This window comes from Drosophila albomicans, chromosome 2R (assembly GCF_009650485.2).
Source record: "Drosophila albomicans strain 15112-1751.03 chromosome 2R, ASM965048v2, whole genome shotgun sequence".
Lineage (NCBI taxonomy): Eukaryota > Metazoa > Arthropoda > Insecta > Diptera > Drosophilidae > Drosophila > Drosophila albomicans.
The window spans coordinates 19,315,647-19,330,212 of NC_047631.2; the positions used below are offsets into that span (position 1 = coordinate 19,315,647).

The 14,566-nt window shown below is 39.6% G+C and overlaps 1 protein-coding gene across 2 annotated transcripts; it reads right to left on the reverse strand.

The window, feature by feature from the left end:
* Positions 1-1,234: 1,234 nt before the first annotated feature.
* LOC117575957 (uncharacterized) lies at positions 1,235-12,781 on the reverse strand. Of its 2 annotated transcripts, none has more exons than XM_034260436.2 (5): positions 12,661-12,781; positions 12,244-12,315; positions 6,447-6,606; positions 5,681-5,779; positions 1,235-1,484 (listed from the first exon to the last, which is right to left on the reverse strand). In XM_034260436.2, the coding sequence occupies exons 2-5, from the start codon at positions 12,250-12,252 to the stop codon at positions 1,345-1,347; spliced, it is 408 nt and encodes a 135-aa protein (XP_034116327.1). In that variant the 5' UTR covers positions 12,253-12,315; positions 12,661-12,781; the 3' UTR covers positions 1,235-1,344. The 2 variants fall into 2 exon arrangements, with proteins under 2 accessions (XP_034116327.1, XP_034116328.1); XM_034260437.2 differs by lacking the exon at positions 1,235-1,484 and adding an exon at positions 5,230-5,428 and having other exon boundaries at positions 12,661-12,779.
* Positions 12,782-14,566: the final 1,785 nt, after the last annotated feature.

The following is a 14,566-nucleotide window of genomic DNA, read 5'->3' on the forward strand; positions in this document are numbered from 1 at the left end:
TTAAATGTGTATGTTATGTAGCTACGTGGGATTTGGTTATGGTTTCGTTTATTACCTGCGGCGACAGGGCATAAATTTAACTGGAGTTCGGCAAAATTGTCATTTCATTGAAAAATTCTTGTGGTCAACAAGGTTATCAACGCGACGTTGATGACGGCGAGATGCAATTGGCAATTGCCAATGCTCGATTCTGATTGCGATTGCGCAGCGGTCTTGCACTTAATACAAATTATGACAAGCCCTGGCGCCCGACTCCGCATCCATTTTATGACCATTCAATATATATATATATATATACAGATATTTTTTGGGGGCAATTTGACAGTGCGGTTGCAGGTTTGGTGGTTGGTGTGAATCATGCCGCCATTGCCGTCGCTAATGATCCGCAAAGTCAGAGTTTGCTTTGCATTGTTGTGCAATTGTTCGAGAACTGTAGCGTTGTTTTATTTGGATTGGGTTTTTTTTTCATATTTCTGCAACTTCTGACAACTGGCAACATACACACACTTAAAAATAAATAAAGAAATATAAAAATTGGAACTGCATTTACAGTCTGTCTGCCGCTGTGTGCCAGTGTCAATGGAAATTAACACCGCCGGCACCGGCGTGGCCCATACTAGGCGTATACGTAATTTAACATACAATGGCAACGGCGACGGCAACGGCAACGTGCATGCAATTGTGTGTTATGCGGCGTGTCATGCTGTTGTAAAATGCAAAAGCAAACGCTTGCACAGATTTCGCGCAACAGCGAAACAAACAAATAAACATTCCAAGCTCAAAGCGAAAAGCCAAAAGCCAGATGACGATGACGCGTATTCAGTTCACACTTTGTTGGCAGCTTCAACTTCGGGTTCGCTACTGTTTTTGGCTCTTGGCGTTTGTGTTGGCGTTGGCGTATCGATAAGCATCGCTTTGGTTCAATTGCTGTATGCACTACACTATATGTATGTACATACATAATTACGCAATTGGCAACAACAAACAACAAGCTTAGCGTCACCTCGCTGCAAATGATAAGAAAGCTGATTTGTTAGCTTAACGCTTGCGCGCCTTTCAAGTTCGTTTCCTGAGTCTTTTGATTTAGTTAGGTGCAGCTCAACAGCTGAGCGATTGTTGCACACTGCAACAAACTGGGCACAACCGAAATGAAAAAAAAAAACCAGATACAAAGTTAAACAACAAATTGCATATTTTACACATTTATTTACAAGAGAGTTAGTTATTTTGCCTAGGCGCCTCATTAACTGACTACTTACACATGACTCGACTCTCAACGCAACTGGTCGACGCAACAAGAGCTCCTCGACTCTGGACTCGCGTCGCAACTGCATCGAATTGCACTCAGAAGTAACGGTATCGTGTACTGGTATACGGACTTGTATAGAAATTGTATGTGGCATACGATGTGTCGGGCGTTTGAAATGTGGTGCTGAAATATGTTGGATCCACGCCACCAGCGGCTGCTGCCACCGCTGCCACGGCTGAAATGGAAGAGAGGTGCGAAATAAAAAGCGAGAATATGTATCAATTGAATTTGGGACAATTAATAATGTTAAGCTTGGGCGGGTGCACTTGAGAGATTAGTGGAAATTGCTTAGCGAGTGCCAAGAGTGCCAAGAGTGCTGCCTCGAAATTCCAAGCGTGGGCGTTAACTGGCCAGTTCAATGCGATCGCAATCGCAATCGCAGTCGCAGTCGTAATCGCAGTTGTGTGTGCATGAAGGTTAAGCGCGGCGTCAATCACGTCGTCGTCAACATTCTTGTCAAGTGTTTGGGCAAGCGTCCAGTTTTTTGCTGTTGTTGTTGTTGTAGTAGTTGTACTACTTGTGGTTGTCTAATGGTGTTTGTGTTGTTGTTGTTGTTGCTGTTGCTGGGGCGTTGGCACTATGAAATAGAATGCTCGACGCGACGTTCGATGCCTGTCGCCTGCTCTCCATAAATTCAAAGGTGGGTGGCGCGTTTCAGCTTGTGGCTGCCGCTTTAACTGTTGCAACATTAATCTACTGCCGCATTGCGCTTTCCATCGACCATAGCCGCATAGCCACAAACTGACAGCGTTAAACCGAATAATCAACTAACCACAGGCAGTCCTCATCAGGAAACAGGCAGCAAACAGCCAAGAGCAGGCGCTGCGTAAGTTTTTATTATTGTTGTTTGTTGTTGTTGTTCACAGAACTTTGGGCTTGCAAAATTAATTACACAATGGCCATTTGGCTACGAGTATTGACCATGTTGCCCGTAAAAAACGGCGGCAATCGTGCATAAATTGTCAAATTGTAAAAATTATCTCAACTTAACGTCGCGTCGTTTTGTTGTTGTTACTTTGTATTCGCTTCATTCGATCGTTCGTTGGCTCATTGTGAAATTGTCTTTCAATACATTTTGTTGTACTAAGTGAGTCCAGCATGTCCTCTGGCTACCACTGCTGGACTGTTGGACTGTTGGACTACTGGACAATTGGCCTGCTGGCGTCTTAACCTACTCGTTAATGTCTCAGCCTCAAATACACACAAAAAAGAAACAAAAACAAAACTTGCTCCATTTCGTTTTTCTTTTTGCTTTTCATGCGATATGCAAAAAGCAAAGCAGCCACCACAAGAAAAAAAGGAGAAAAAAAACTGTGCAAACATATTTTCCAATGCATTAAACCCGCATATCATTGACTGTCTTTTAGAGGCACATATGCAAATGTGTTTGTGTGCGCTCATTGACTCTATAGACAGGCAGTAAGCCATGCAGCTTGACTTGATTGCTGCTGCAGCACCTGCAGCCAACACATTTGTTTTTGTTTGTGTTTTTCATTCAAAACTCTTTTACAGATTTTTGTTGCCTTTTAGCTCTTTTCCACCTTTCGAGTTGAGGTATTACAAGCTGCTGCATACAAATTGTGATTGGGAGCTTTGTGGCAAGTTAGAAATGGTTTCAAAACTCATGTAGTAAATGTGTTTCGATTTTTATACCCGCTACCCATAGGGTAAAAGGGTATTATAACTTTGTGCCGACAGGAAATGTATGTAACAGGTAGAAGGAGGCATCTCCGACCCTATAAAGTATATATATTCTTGATCAGCGTCAACAGCCGAGACGATATAGCCATGTCCGTCTGTCCGTCTGTCCGTCTGTGTGTCTGTCCGTCTGTCCGTCTGTCCGTATGAACACCTAGATCTCAGAGACTATAAGAGGTAGAGCTATAATTTTTTTTCGACAGCATTTGTTATGTTTGCACGCAGATCAAGTTTGTTTCAAATTTTTGCCACGCCCACTTCCGCCCCCGCAAATCAGAAAAATCGAATAACAAGCGTAATTTTAAAGCTAGAGTTCCGAATTTTGGTATATACAATAATAACTATAGTATTTATGATTCCTGAAAATTTGGTTGCGATCAGATAAAAATTGTGGAAGTTATTAAAGAAATACTTTTGTATGGGCAAAAACGCCTACTTACTAGGGCTCTTAGTTGCTTTGGCCGACAATCTAGTACATTGTCCCGTCTATGGTATATTTTGAATGGTGTACTATATCGATATTCCAAATATACCACTTGGTATATTTTTAGTATTTTTGCAGTATATTCGGTATATTTTGAAAATTATACCGCAATATTTTGCTTTTATTAAAAATGGGTAGCGGGTATCTCACAGTCGAGCACACTCGACTGTAGCTTTCTTACTTGTTATCTCCTCAGCTACAAACTTATTTTCGAAAATAAGTGGCATGAAATCATAAAATTTATAAGTATTACGCCTATTGGAATTTTAATTGAATGCACGGCTTTCAATTCTCAAAATGTAATCTATTAAAACTATATTATTTGGGAAAAATGTTTGAAAAAATATGAAAGGTATTTTACTACACATAATATTTATTTCAGTCTTTGCTTTTTAATGAGCATAACTTTCTCAAAAATAGAATTAATTTCCATATAAAATATCTTCCTAATCCCGCTTTGACTCTTAAATGAATTCATTAAAGTTTTCCCTCACTTTTTATTAACATTTAAAAGTAATGTTTACACAACATAAACAGATAGTATGAAGGATACGAAATTTACTATGAAATATTGCATTTAAAAATAGAAAACATTCTTCAATAATATTTTTGTTTGATAACTAATTTTTCCCACCCAATATTTTTTAAATTCATCTTAGTGAATCAACTACCTTCGCTTTCAGTTGTCGTAACTTTCTCAAAACTCCATCGATTTTAATCTGTTATTTCTTTTTAAACACACTGTGACCTCTACATCATTTCAATAAAGTTTTCGCTTACTTCCCCCCTCCCCTCGCTTGGCACACTCGGCTCGTAATTCGAGCAATGTTTTCACTATCATTTCCATCTATCGTTACTCAAGTGCTGCCATGTTGTGTCTTAGTGCTGCCCACTCGCTTGTGAAGCTGTGTGAAGAGTGTTGCCCACGTCGTTACAGTTTTTTGGTTTTACCATCGTCGCGACATTACCTCTCGCCCCTCCCTCCCCCACCCACTGCTAGGGCTGAGGAGGTTTTTTGGACGAGGCCGTCGTCACAGTTCGATTTGTGTCGCTGCACTTCAAAGCTGACGCTGTTAATTAGACGCTTGTTTTGTGTGCACTTACAATAATTGCTACAAGAAATCATAATCATACCAAAAAGAAATAAACAAAAAGAAATAAAAAAAATAACTATCAAGCTAAAAAATTGGTGCGTTTGAATGTGAAAACCAACAAAATCATAAATGTAAAACACTACGAAATAATTGTTTTTGATTTTCTTCATTTCTGTTGAGTGTTGCCGAAAGAGTTGTAAACATAAAAAAATAAATACTTTGTGTGTGCACTTTGTTTATATGTAAATTTGTTTTTATTTATAATTTAGTTTAAAAATAAATTCGAGTTACAAAATCATAAAAAGGTGAGAATTTAGAACATATAAATACGGTTTATGCTGGCAAATAAAAATAATAAAATAAAATAAAATCAAAATTGAAAAGCGCAATTAAGGTGAATTGTGTTGGCAGCAAATATCGATAACAATAGAATTAAATTAAATAATACCTAATAAACAACTAATATCGTATATTTATTATTATCATTATCATTACTAGTATTATTATTAGCATGTGCTTGAGTGTTTGTGTGGTGTGTGCGTTGGGATAGGAGGACATGTGGTTAGGGCTGCGGGGATCGGTGATCGGGGATCGAGGTTGATTGTTGGTTGATTGAGTGCTGCAAGCGCTCAAATTGCAATTAACTGTGACGCGCATTTCCGTTTCCGGTGCAGCATGGCATTGCTTTTTTATTTTTTTTTAGCTTTTTGCTATTTGCTATTTATGTGGGTGCTTAATGTGTGTATTTCTTGTGTTGTGTGTGGAGTGTGGTGTGCTGGTGTGTGTGCTTTTGCTAGTGTGTGTGTTTGTGTTTGTGTGTGTGCATTTAACCAAAGATTGTGCCTGTGAATTGGACATGGTGTGGAGGGTAAATTAAAAAAATAAGTACGAAACAAAATTATAAAACAATTATAAAACAACAACTATAAAAACTGCATGTTTAAACACTACTTCAATTGCACTAATAAAGCTTTTCGTGTGAGTGTGTGTGTGTGTATATTTGTGAGTGTGTGTGTGTGTGAGTGTTTGGATGACTTGGCATTGGCCTAAGTTCTATGTTATATAGTTTTTAGACCGTGCGTCTGAATGTATTACTTTGTTGCGGAGGCACAAAACCGAAACCAGAGGCGCCAACAACAACACCGCTCGACTCCTCAATTGCGTCTGGTGGCGAGGGAGGGAACACAACGGGACCTGCAAGTGAATGAAGAAACGAACAAACGAAGATGTTCCAAAGAAAGTTACAATTATTGTAAGTGTAATAAGTAAGTATAAAAAGCTACAGTCGAGTTTGCTCGACTGTGAGATACCCGCTTTCCTATATTGAAAATATATCGCAAATATAAAATATACCGAAGGATTTACTTGGTATATTGATATTGTACTGCATTTGAAATATACCACAGAGTACTAAGCATTCCAGATTGTCTATAAAAAGCAACTGAGATCCCATTGAAGTAGTCGTTTTTGGCAATACAAATGTATTTCATGAATACCTTGTAAAATTTTGATCTAGTTATTGGGAATCACAAATACTGAAGTTATTATTGTATGTATTAAGAATCGTTACTCTGGCTTTCTGTCAATTTGAAATTTGAAACAAACTTGATCTGCTATCAAACATAACAAGTGATGTTGAAAAAGCATGATATCTATTATAGCTTTTGAGATTAAATCCTTCATACGGACAGACGGACTGACAGCAATATCGTCTCGGATTGGTTGACGCTGCTAAAGAATATAAATACTTTATGGGTTCGGAGATGACTTCTTTTGCCAGTTATATACATTTCCTGCAGGCACAAAGTTCCTTTCTACCTTATGGGTTGCAGGTATACTTAAATGTAGTCTCAAAATTTACCTCTGTTCTGGCGGGGATCGCGCACTTGAGCCGCCTGAGTGGAGGGCGCCAGCGCCAAAGGATCGTAGGCGAAACGTGAGCGACCGGGGAATTGTCCTAGGAAGTATTGCTGGCCGGCAGCAAAGGCCAGGCACAGGCAGAGAGCAGCAATGGTGACTAACTGCAAAGAGAGAATAATGTTATGGTATATAGTAGTTTAATAAATGTATTTAAGTATGTCAAAGCGCGAGTACGGTCAAAGCGATTAAACACACAATTGAAATGTGTGCCAATGCCAGAGCAATGTTTGTGAGTATATAAAACAATTAAGCAGCCTGTCTGTCTGTCTGTCTGTCTGTCTTTCTGTCTGTCACACACACACACAAAGCCAACATGTGGTGTTTGGTGTACTTGACTTGAACCACGAGGGAGCTAAGAGCCAACAGTTAGCCACAGTCACAGCCACGAGCCAGTTCTTGGCTCAGTTAAATCTCATTGGCAATTTTTCATATGCAGCGCAAATATGTGTAATTAGCAGCGATTGCATAAAGAAAATGAAATTTATGACAATTGCAACAGTTTTTTTTTTTTTTTTTTGTGTTAAGTGCTGCACATTGTTTTGTGGCACATTTTCGGAGTGCGATTGGTGCCGCTGACCCAATTCGCAACGGCAACGGCAACAGCAGCGGCAACGCAAATGCATCCAATCAAATGCAGCGATAAGCGTGCTTGCAGCTCGTTAAAGAGATTTGACCACAGTTCAGATCAGTCGAGTTCAGTTCAGCTGTGGATGCTGTGGCGGCGTTCATCAATGGTCTTGCAGCATGCTGTGCAAATTGGCTTTGTGGTTAAGCGAAAAAACTGAGTGCAAGCTGTCGACTAAGGCGCCTGAATTTATTGATTTCCCATTGCAAAGCGCGCAGCAGGCGAAGTGGAATCTAACCGCTGGCAATGTCTTATTTATTTTTTATATTTAAAGTCTTAAAGCTATCAGGCAATCGACGTTGACCAGCCGCTAATCATAGGGCTGCAAATGCACTTAATAGAACGGGTTTCTCTCTTGGTTTATGCATATTATAAGTATTGTATTGTAAAGTACGAAGCAATCGCACCTGTGCACACATATGACTTTTATATATTATCGAGTAATTGGTGGTTACTTTTGCTTTTGATTTCGTTTCGTTTCGTTTTTGCTTCATTAATTGCCTAATGGGGCGCGCCTGGCAAAAAGGCAAATGCAATGTGTGGCACACAGGGCGTATGCGCAATATTTGGTTAAATCAGCGCACGCTCAAGCTAATCTCCAAAGGCAAAGGCAGTCTATTGATTTAATATGCAATGTGTAAAGTGTTTACGAGCACCCTACAAATTAATCAACAAAACGACATCAACGAAAAAACGTTGAACATAAAAAAAAGTTGCTAACAATAACAAAATGCACAACAAGCTGCTGTAACAACAATGCTAATTGCTGTTGGCGAAAATATGCATAACAACAGCAGCAGCAGCAGCAAAAAAAAAAAAAAAACTGAAACTGAATTTAAACTAAATAATCAAAAATATATGCAAACAAGGCGAACAGTTGCCAACAAGAAACTGAAACTGAGGCTGCGACTTCTTGTCTAGACTTTTAAAGTCTCGCCAACTTGTGAAAATGCTTTTAATTAATGCATGCTTGTTATTGTTGGTATTGCTGTTGCAGTTGTTCCTGTTGTTGTTGCCTCTAAGCCAGACTTTCCGTCTGTTGCCACACATCAACGTAGCAAGTTCTCTTTATATCTCTCTGAGAGTTTTGATTAAGCCATCGAGCAAGTAATAATACTTAGCTGATGGAGGAAATAACAGTTTGGCAACCAAACGCAAAAGTCCTCTGGGCAACGACACTGTGTGGCATGCAACACATGTCGTCAGCCAAAAGCTGTGTTCACATTTCGCATTTGCATCGCCAAATTCCACGCATACTTTGGAACAACTTCGCTTTTCAGATTTTCTGTGTGTGATTGTCGAACGTGACAGGCGATTTGAAAGTAATCGTTTAAACTAATTAAATAAATTAAGCGCAGCAGTTGGTTAATTTTTCTTGATTGCCGCAAGGAATCCGCACCGCACTCAAAAAGCCGTGCAGCATGTTAATGTGAGTTAATTTGTTTGACTCGTTGAATCGAGCGTAAATAAATACACTAACAAAAAATACGGTTTGTATTAAAATTGCTGTCATTCCTCATGCATGTATGTTACCCCTGCCACCCCCTCCCCGCCCCTCTCTTATCGAAGCCATAACAAATTAGTTGAACAAATGACCTTAGATATGATTTCGTAATTGGGCGGCGCTTGCTGCCTGCTGCCTGCTGCTTGTGTTTGTTGTTTGTTGTATGTTGCTCTCAGGCCTATGCAAGTTGCCTCGATTGTTGGGCAACGGCGTCGCATGCGAAATAAACAATAACAACAACAAGCAAAACAAAACCCACCCACCCACAGCAACAATGATTAAGTGCAGCAACATGTGAGCGTGCCACAGCCCGTTGAAGTCGCACTCGCACTCGCAAAACCTAAACAAAATAAGCACAACAACAACCGGACAACAAAGACAACTACATTGGCTTGTTAGCAACGACTTCACATACCCTGTGACAAGCGTTGGCAAAGAGGAGTCTGTTCAGCTGTCAAATGAATACCTTTCGATGTCTAGGGTATCTGCTAGTTGTGCACTCTGCTTTGCTCTCTTTTCTTAGTGGTTTTTCAATCAGATTTTTGCATTTTTATGCTGGCATTTATTGGCGTTTAGATTTTGATTGGCTCAAATGTGCACTAAAAATAAATGCTATTTGATTTTATTATTATTATTTATTATTATTATTCTACGAGTCGCAAAGCAGGAAAAACAAATTAAATAAACACAAACAACAAGTGAACTTTCAATTACGTATTCCTGACTGAAATGCACCCCAAAAAATGAGTCACACTGAAGTCGAGAGGCTGGAAAAATGGAAATGGAAAATAAGGTCTGTACAGCTGGATGGAGTGTTAATTAATCTTATTTAAGCAAATGGTTTGTCATTTCGGTCGAGCAGGCATTACAAATTTGATGTGGACAATTTGCCAAAAGTGAATGTTGTGAAACAATTGAAGTGCGCTCAAGTTTAAGCGAAAATAAAAAGTCAAACATTAAACAACTGTGAAATAAAAAATCGTTGATTATTGTTATCTGTTGTTAATGATTATAACGCCTACGGCAGCTGGCAGGCAGGCAGTCAGGCTACAGGCTAACAGATGCTAATACTCGTCCAGGTTAATGGTCGATTGAGCAACTGTTCATTGACTTTCAACACGGAAGCAGAGAGTAAGCGCACTCTGGAGTCCCTCCTCTTGTCTGGTGCTCGTAGGTGCAGAGACTACAACTTGGTTTGACGTCGATTGAAATTACTTTGAATTGTGTTTAATAGCTGGAAATGATGCCAGGCCAAACCAAGCCAAGCCAAAAAAAAAAACTAGAGACGTGGTCAACTGCTGACTGCTGATTGCTTAAGCAATTATATCAAAGATCAATTTAGCCGCGCAGCTAGTTTTGCTTCGGAAGTGCAAATTGCCGTCACAACAGCGTGAGAATCAAAGAGGCTTTTCCTTTTTCCTGCTAAGCGATTTGACTGACCCATTAAATGCAAAAGCAAACGAGTTCAAGTTCAAATTGCTGCTGCCGTGCAAATTTGTAGACTACAAGTATATATACATATATACAGCTTATAAATATGGTAATCGTCTCTCTCTGTCTGTCTCTGTGCAAAACGATAAATCTAACATAACTATTTTGCAAGCCAAAAACGTTGTCATGTGGGCAGCTCGACGCTCTCCAAAGACTGAGCTCAACTGGAGCTGAACATGTGTATGCCAGGCACTTGCCATGCAGCAACAGGCAACTGACTGACTGACTAACTGACTGACTTGGATTCGATTTGAGCTCGAAGTCGAAGTCGCAGACGCAGTCGCAGACATGGCTCCAGCATTGATTGCGACAGCTGTGTGCACTAATCGCGCCACACTAAACGAATTGTAATAAAAATAGCCAAATGCGATTTGCGATTGATACGAAAACTGGACATGGACATTGCACCCACAGTTGGGAATCACGGGGAATAAACTTTGTCTCTTTTTTTTTTTTGTTGTGGCCTAGACATGTGTGCAGCAATTGCAACATTTGAGCAAGCGGCATCTTCATTGGCATACTGAAACCGAAACCGAAAACTGAGAAGTCAAACGAAGCCAAGCGCAACGCTGCAAAAATTGTGATGGCAATTAATTTGAATTTCTACACGCAAAGCGTGTAAAATGCAACAACATGACGACGAGGACAAGTTGATGGCGATGGCGATGGCAACGCTGATGGCGTTGGCAGCGATTAACCAAATGAATTAAAGCGATTGTCGAGCAATTAATAAATCTTTTTTCCGCTGTGCCAGACACAGCACGCATTTTGGGCCTCAATCGCTAATCGAGAGCGATTTGCCAGTCGTTGGCTGATTGCGGTTCCCAGGGTGCCTTGGGACTGTGACTTTAGCTTAAACAGCAACTGCAACTGGGATGAAACGACAATTGCCAGTTGCCGACAGTTTCAGTTGCAGTTGCAGTTGCAGTTACCGTTAACGTCGTCGCTGTTGCTGTTGCATAACTTTGCCTCTAATGAATTGAGTTTGAACTGCAGTCGCTGCCTTTTGCCTTCGTTTTTTTTTCACTTTATTTCTTTTTTAATTTATGGCTGCAACACAGCGTGCACGCATGCAGCATATCTTGCCACACACTGACCAAGAGAGAGAGAGAGACAGAGACACGCAATTGGACAAGAAGTTGGTCAGCGGCCAGACTGGAAATCTGGCTTCAGACTCTCGGAATCTGACTTTGGCTTTGGTCAATTGGCGCGTGTGTATCGCACTTTTCAATTAAGTTACAAAACGCATGCCCAAGCACGTTTTTTCAGTTTTTTGCCATTGCGTTTTTCTTGTTACTTTTGTTGTTGTTGTTTATAGCGATCTGTGTAAACAAGTGTCGGTTTTTACTTGTTTCTTTGGCATGGTCGCGGCCTTCAACATGAACTTGAACTTCTTAATATTTTTTGTGATATTTCTTGCTTAGTTTTAGCGTGCTGTTTTTTTTTTTTTTGCGTAGCCTGCGCGTTTAGCGTGTAATTGTAGGCCAAAGTGAATTACGTGTGTGTGACGGAAGCTGTTGGAAAACTGCGTGTTTGAGTGCATAATCATGGTAGACAAATTTATGGCCTGGATGGCTGCTGTGACACGCCCAACGCCCCAGCCAAAAAAAGCCCATTGTCTGCCACTGAAACAGCTTAATAGTCAGTTACAAACACACAGAGAGAGATATGTGAATAGATATGTTTATTTTGTATATACGCGACATCTATGCTTGCGGCTGCTTTGTCAACTCTTTAATGCCGACAAAATGCTTGCTGCAAAAATTGACACACACGACAACTGGCAACAGGCAAATAAACCGAGAAACTTGGCCATAAATTCGAGTGCTCAATACAAAAATATAACAAAGCAAAAACAAATACAAAAAGTGTTCTGCATAGCACAATATCTTGTGTGAGTTGACTCAATTTGTGTGCATGGCAAAGTTATGGGAAATATTAACGCTTGGCATTGGCTTCGCTTCACTTGCAAATCGTTACGCCAAAATAAAAACAAAAGACTTAGGCAACAAACTTGCGCGAAATTGCGCATACGCAAAATTATAAAATAATAACAAAAAGTGCAATTTTTCGTACGTTGTATTTGTGTTTGTGTTTTCTTTAATTGCAAGTACTTACGAATTTCATGTTGATTGAGTTGGGTTTTTTATAGCTGATGTATTTTTGTTATTGTTGTTGTTGCTGGCTGAGCTGCAATTAGTTAACAAATATTTCAAATATTAATTCGCTTTGAATGATTTATTTAGGCACTGCACTGTTAATTTTTTGTTTGTTTGTGGATCTTTCATTCTCTTTCTTTCATATTAAACAATACACGAACACAATTCGGTTTTTTTTTTTGGTTTTTAGTTGTAGTTTATTATTGCTTGGTGTTTATTTGTAATTTATTTGATTCGTTATTGAGCTGCAGTTGTTGTCAACGCGTGAACGCGAGTCAAACGAAACTAAAAGCCAAACTTCAAAACGCGTTAAACAATGAGCTCTGAGCTGGAAGCTGGGAACTCTTTTCAGCTGTTGTCAACAATTTGGGCTTACACGACTCTGCGCTGTTGTTGTTGTTAAAGTAGTAGTTGTTGTTGTTGGTAGCCTGGACTCGGACTCCGGACTCGTCGTCGTGTCTACGTCGAGCTGTGCGGTAAAACGTTTAATGAATTCCAACAGAAATGCTCAGTTGATTTTATATAAAGCATGGCAAGCGTGCGCCGTCGCTGTCGACGTCGACGTGGCCGTCGCTTGTGCTTTGTTTGTTGCGTTTCGAGTGAGTTTTTTTTTTGCCAGCTGCTGCTGTTGTTGTTGTTGTTGTTGGGGAGTTACTTGAGTGCGAGTGTGAGAGCCTTTTGAGCGCAAAATTTGTTGTTGCTGGCCTACGTGCAGCACGTGATTGTCGTTGTTCTTGGCCGGTTACTTGCAAAATTAATAAATTGCAAAAATAAAATCAAAAATCAAAAAAACACAAAACATAAAACAGAAAAATGGACAACTTTCTACAACCAGTTTACTCTATGCAAGCTGCACTTCAAGCGGGTCAATCGTCAACTTATGCAAATCTAATGCAAATGTAATAGGAAAGCTGGCAACACCTTGGCTTGATTGCAGGTGGATGAAAAAAAGGCAACAAAAATTACATCAACACCAGCAGCAACAGCAGTAACAGTAGCAACAACAACAACAACAATAGTAACAGCGACAACAACAACAACATTTGCTGGTAGCTCAAGCTTTGGCAATTTCTTCCGCCTCTATCGTTTTTGACCGTGAAATTTTAGTGTGATTGTTGGCCTGTTGCTTGGTTTATTATTTCATTTGTTGCTGTTGCTGTTGCTGTTGTTGCTGTTGCTGTTGTCGGTCGCTTTTAGTAGATAGATGGTCGACGAGAGTGCCCGTTGGCTTGATTTAAATGACAATTTACATTTTGTTCGTTTTGTATGATTAAAAATAGCAATATGCATATCATAATCATAACGCACGAATTGTCTGCCGGAAGCACTAAAAATAAGGCTTAGTCCACACGCCTGTGCTATATATAATGTTTATAAACATATATTATCTGAATCGAGTGTGTATTAATGTATGCTATACACATAAACATATGTACATATTTAATATCAGCGTCTGTTGTATATTGTGCAACATAAAAATGCATGACATTTACGACCCTTTAACTGCAAAAAATGCGAGCAAATAATAAATATTATATATGACGACGAGGGTTGCTCTAAAACTTTGTTTATGTGCATGCTAAAATTCTTCAAGTAATTGCAAATTATGATGAATTTCAAAAGCTGTCGGTAGAATGCATTTTAAATGCTCATCAATAAAAACCAAAAAATACGCTTGCGGTTAAATGTGGAAATTAATGAATCATTGAGTCGCACTTATTCGATTTGATTGCTGGTTGCTTACTCATTGGACTGCCCTCGTAATTAATGCCAGTAATTAAATACAAATTGCACACTTGTCGCAGCAATGCTAACAATGCGTTTGATATTTTTTTTCCGCCAGCCAATGCAGTTAATCAGCCATGCAGTTGCTTGAAGGCTGCGAGGAGACAACCAGCGAGAGCTAGACAGAGCAAGAGAGATGGGGAGTGAAAGAGAGGGCTGTACTATGACGTTAGTTGGCTAATACAAATACCAAGTTCAAGTTCAAGCTGTCAGGTGTCAGGCAGCAAAGTGGCCACAAAAGTGCCTTCGTTTTGTGCGATGCAACAAGACAAAGAAAACAAAAACCGCAAAATATTAAATTGAATTTTAAATTGGCGATTTGTTATTTATATTTACTTGTAGTTGGTTGCAAGTGTTCATAACAGTCATAGTTGGGAGCTGTATTGTCTTCACTTGGGGTCAAGTTCAGTTGGCCATTTGTTGTAAGCCATTCAATAATTAGCCCGCTTAATTGTGGATTGCCATTGATTTATGTCCGATCAATTAACAAATTGCCT

What these genes read in the sequence shown, in the direction of transcription:
- LOC117575957 (XM_034260436.2), bottom strand. An exon ending in CGATCCCCGCCAGAACAGAG is followed by an intron (nt 5,780 to 6,446) that starts GTAAATTTTGAG and finishes ATTCACTTGCAG; the next exon opens with GTCCCGTTGTGTTCCCTCCC. An exon ending in TTTTGTGCCTCCGCAACAAA is followed by an intron (nt 1,485 to 5,680) that starts GTAATACATTCA and finishes CTTCCATTTCAG; the next exon opens with CCGTGGCAGCGGTGGCAGCA.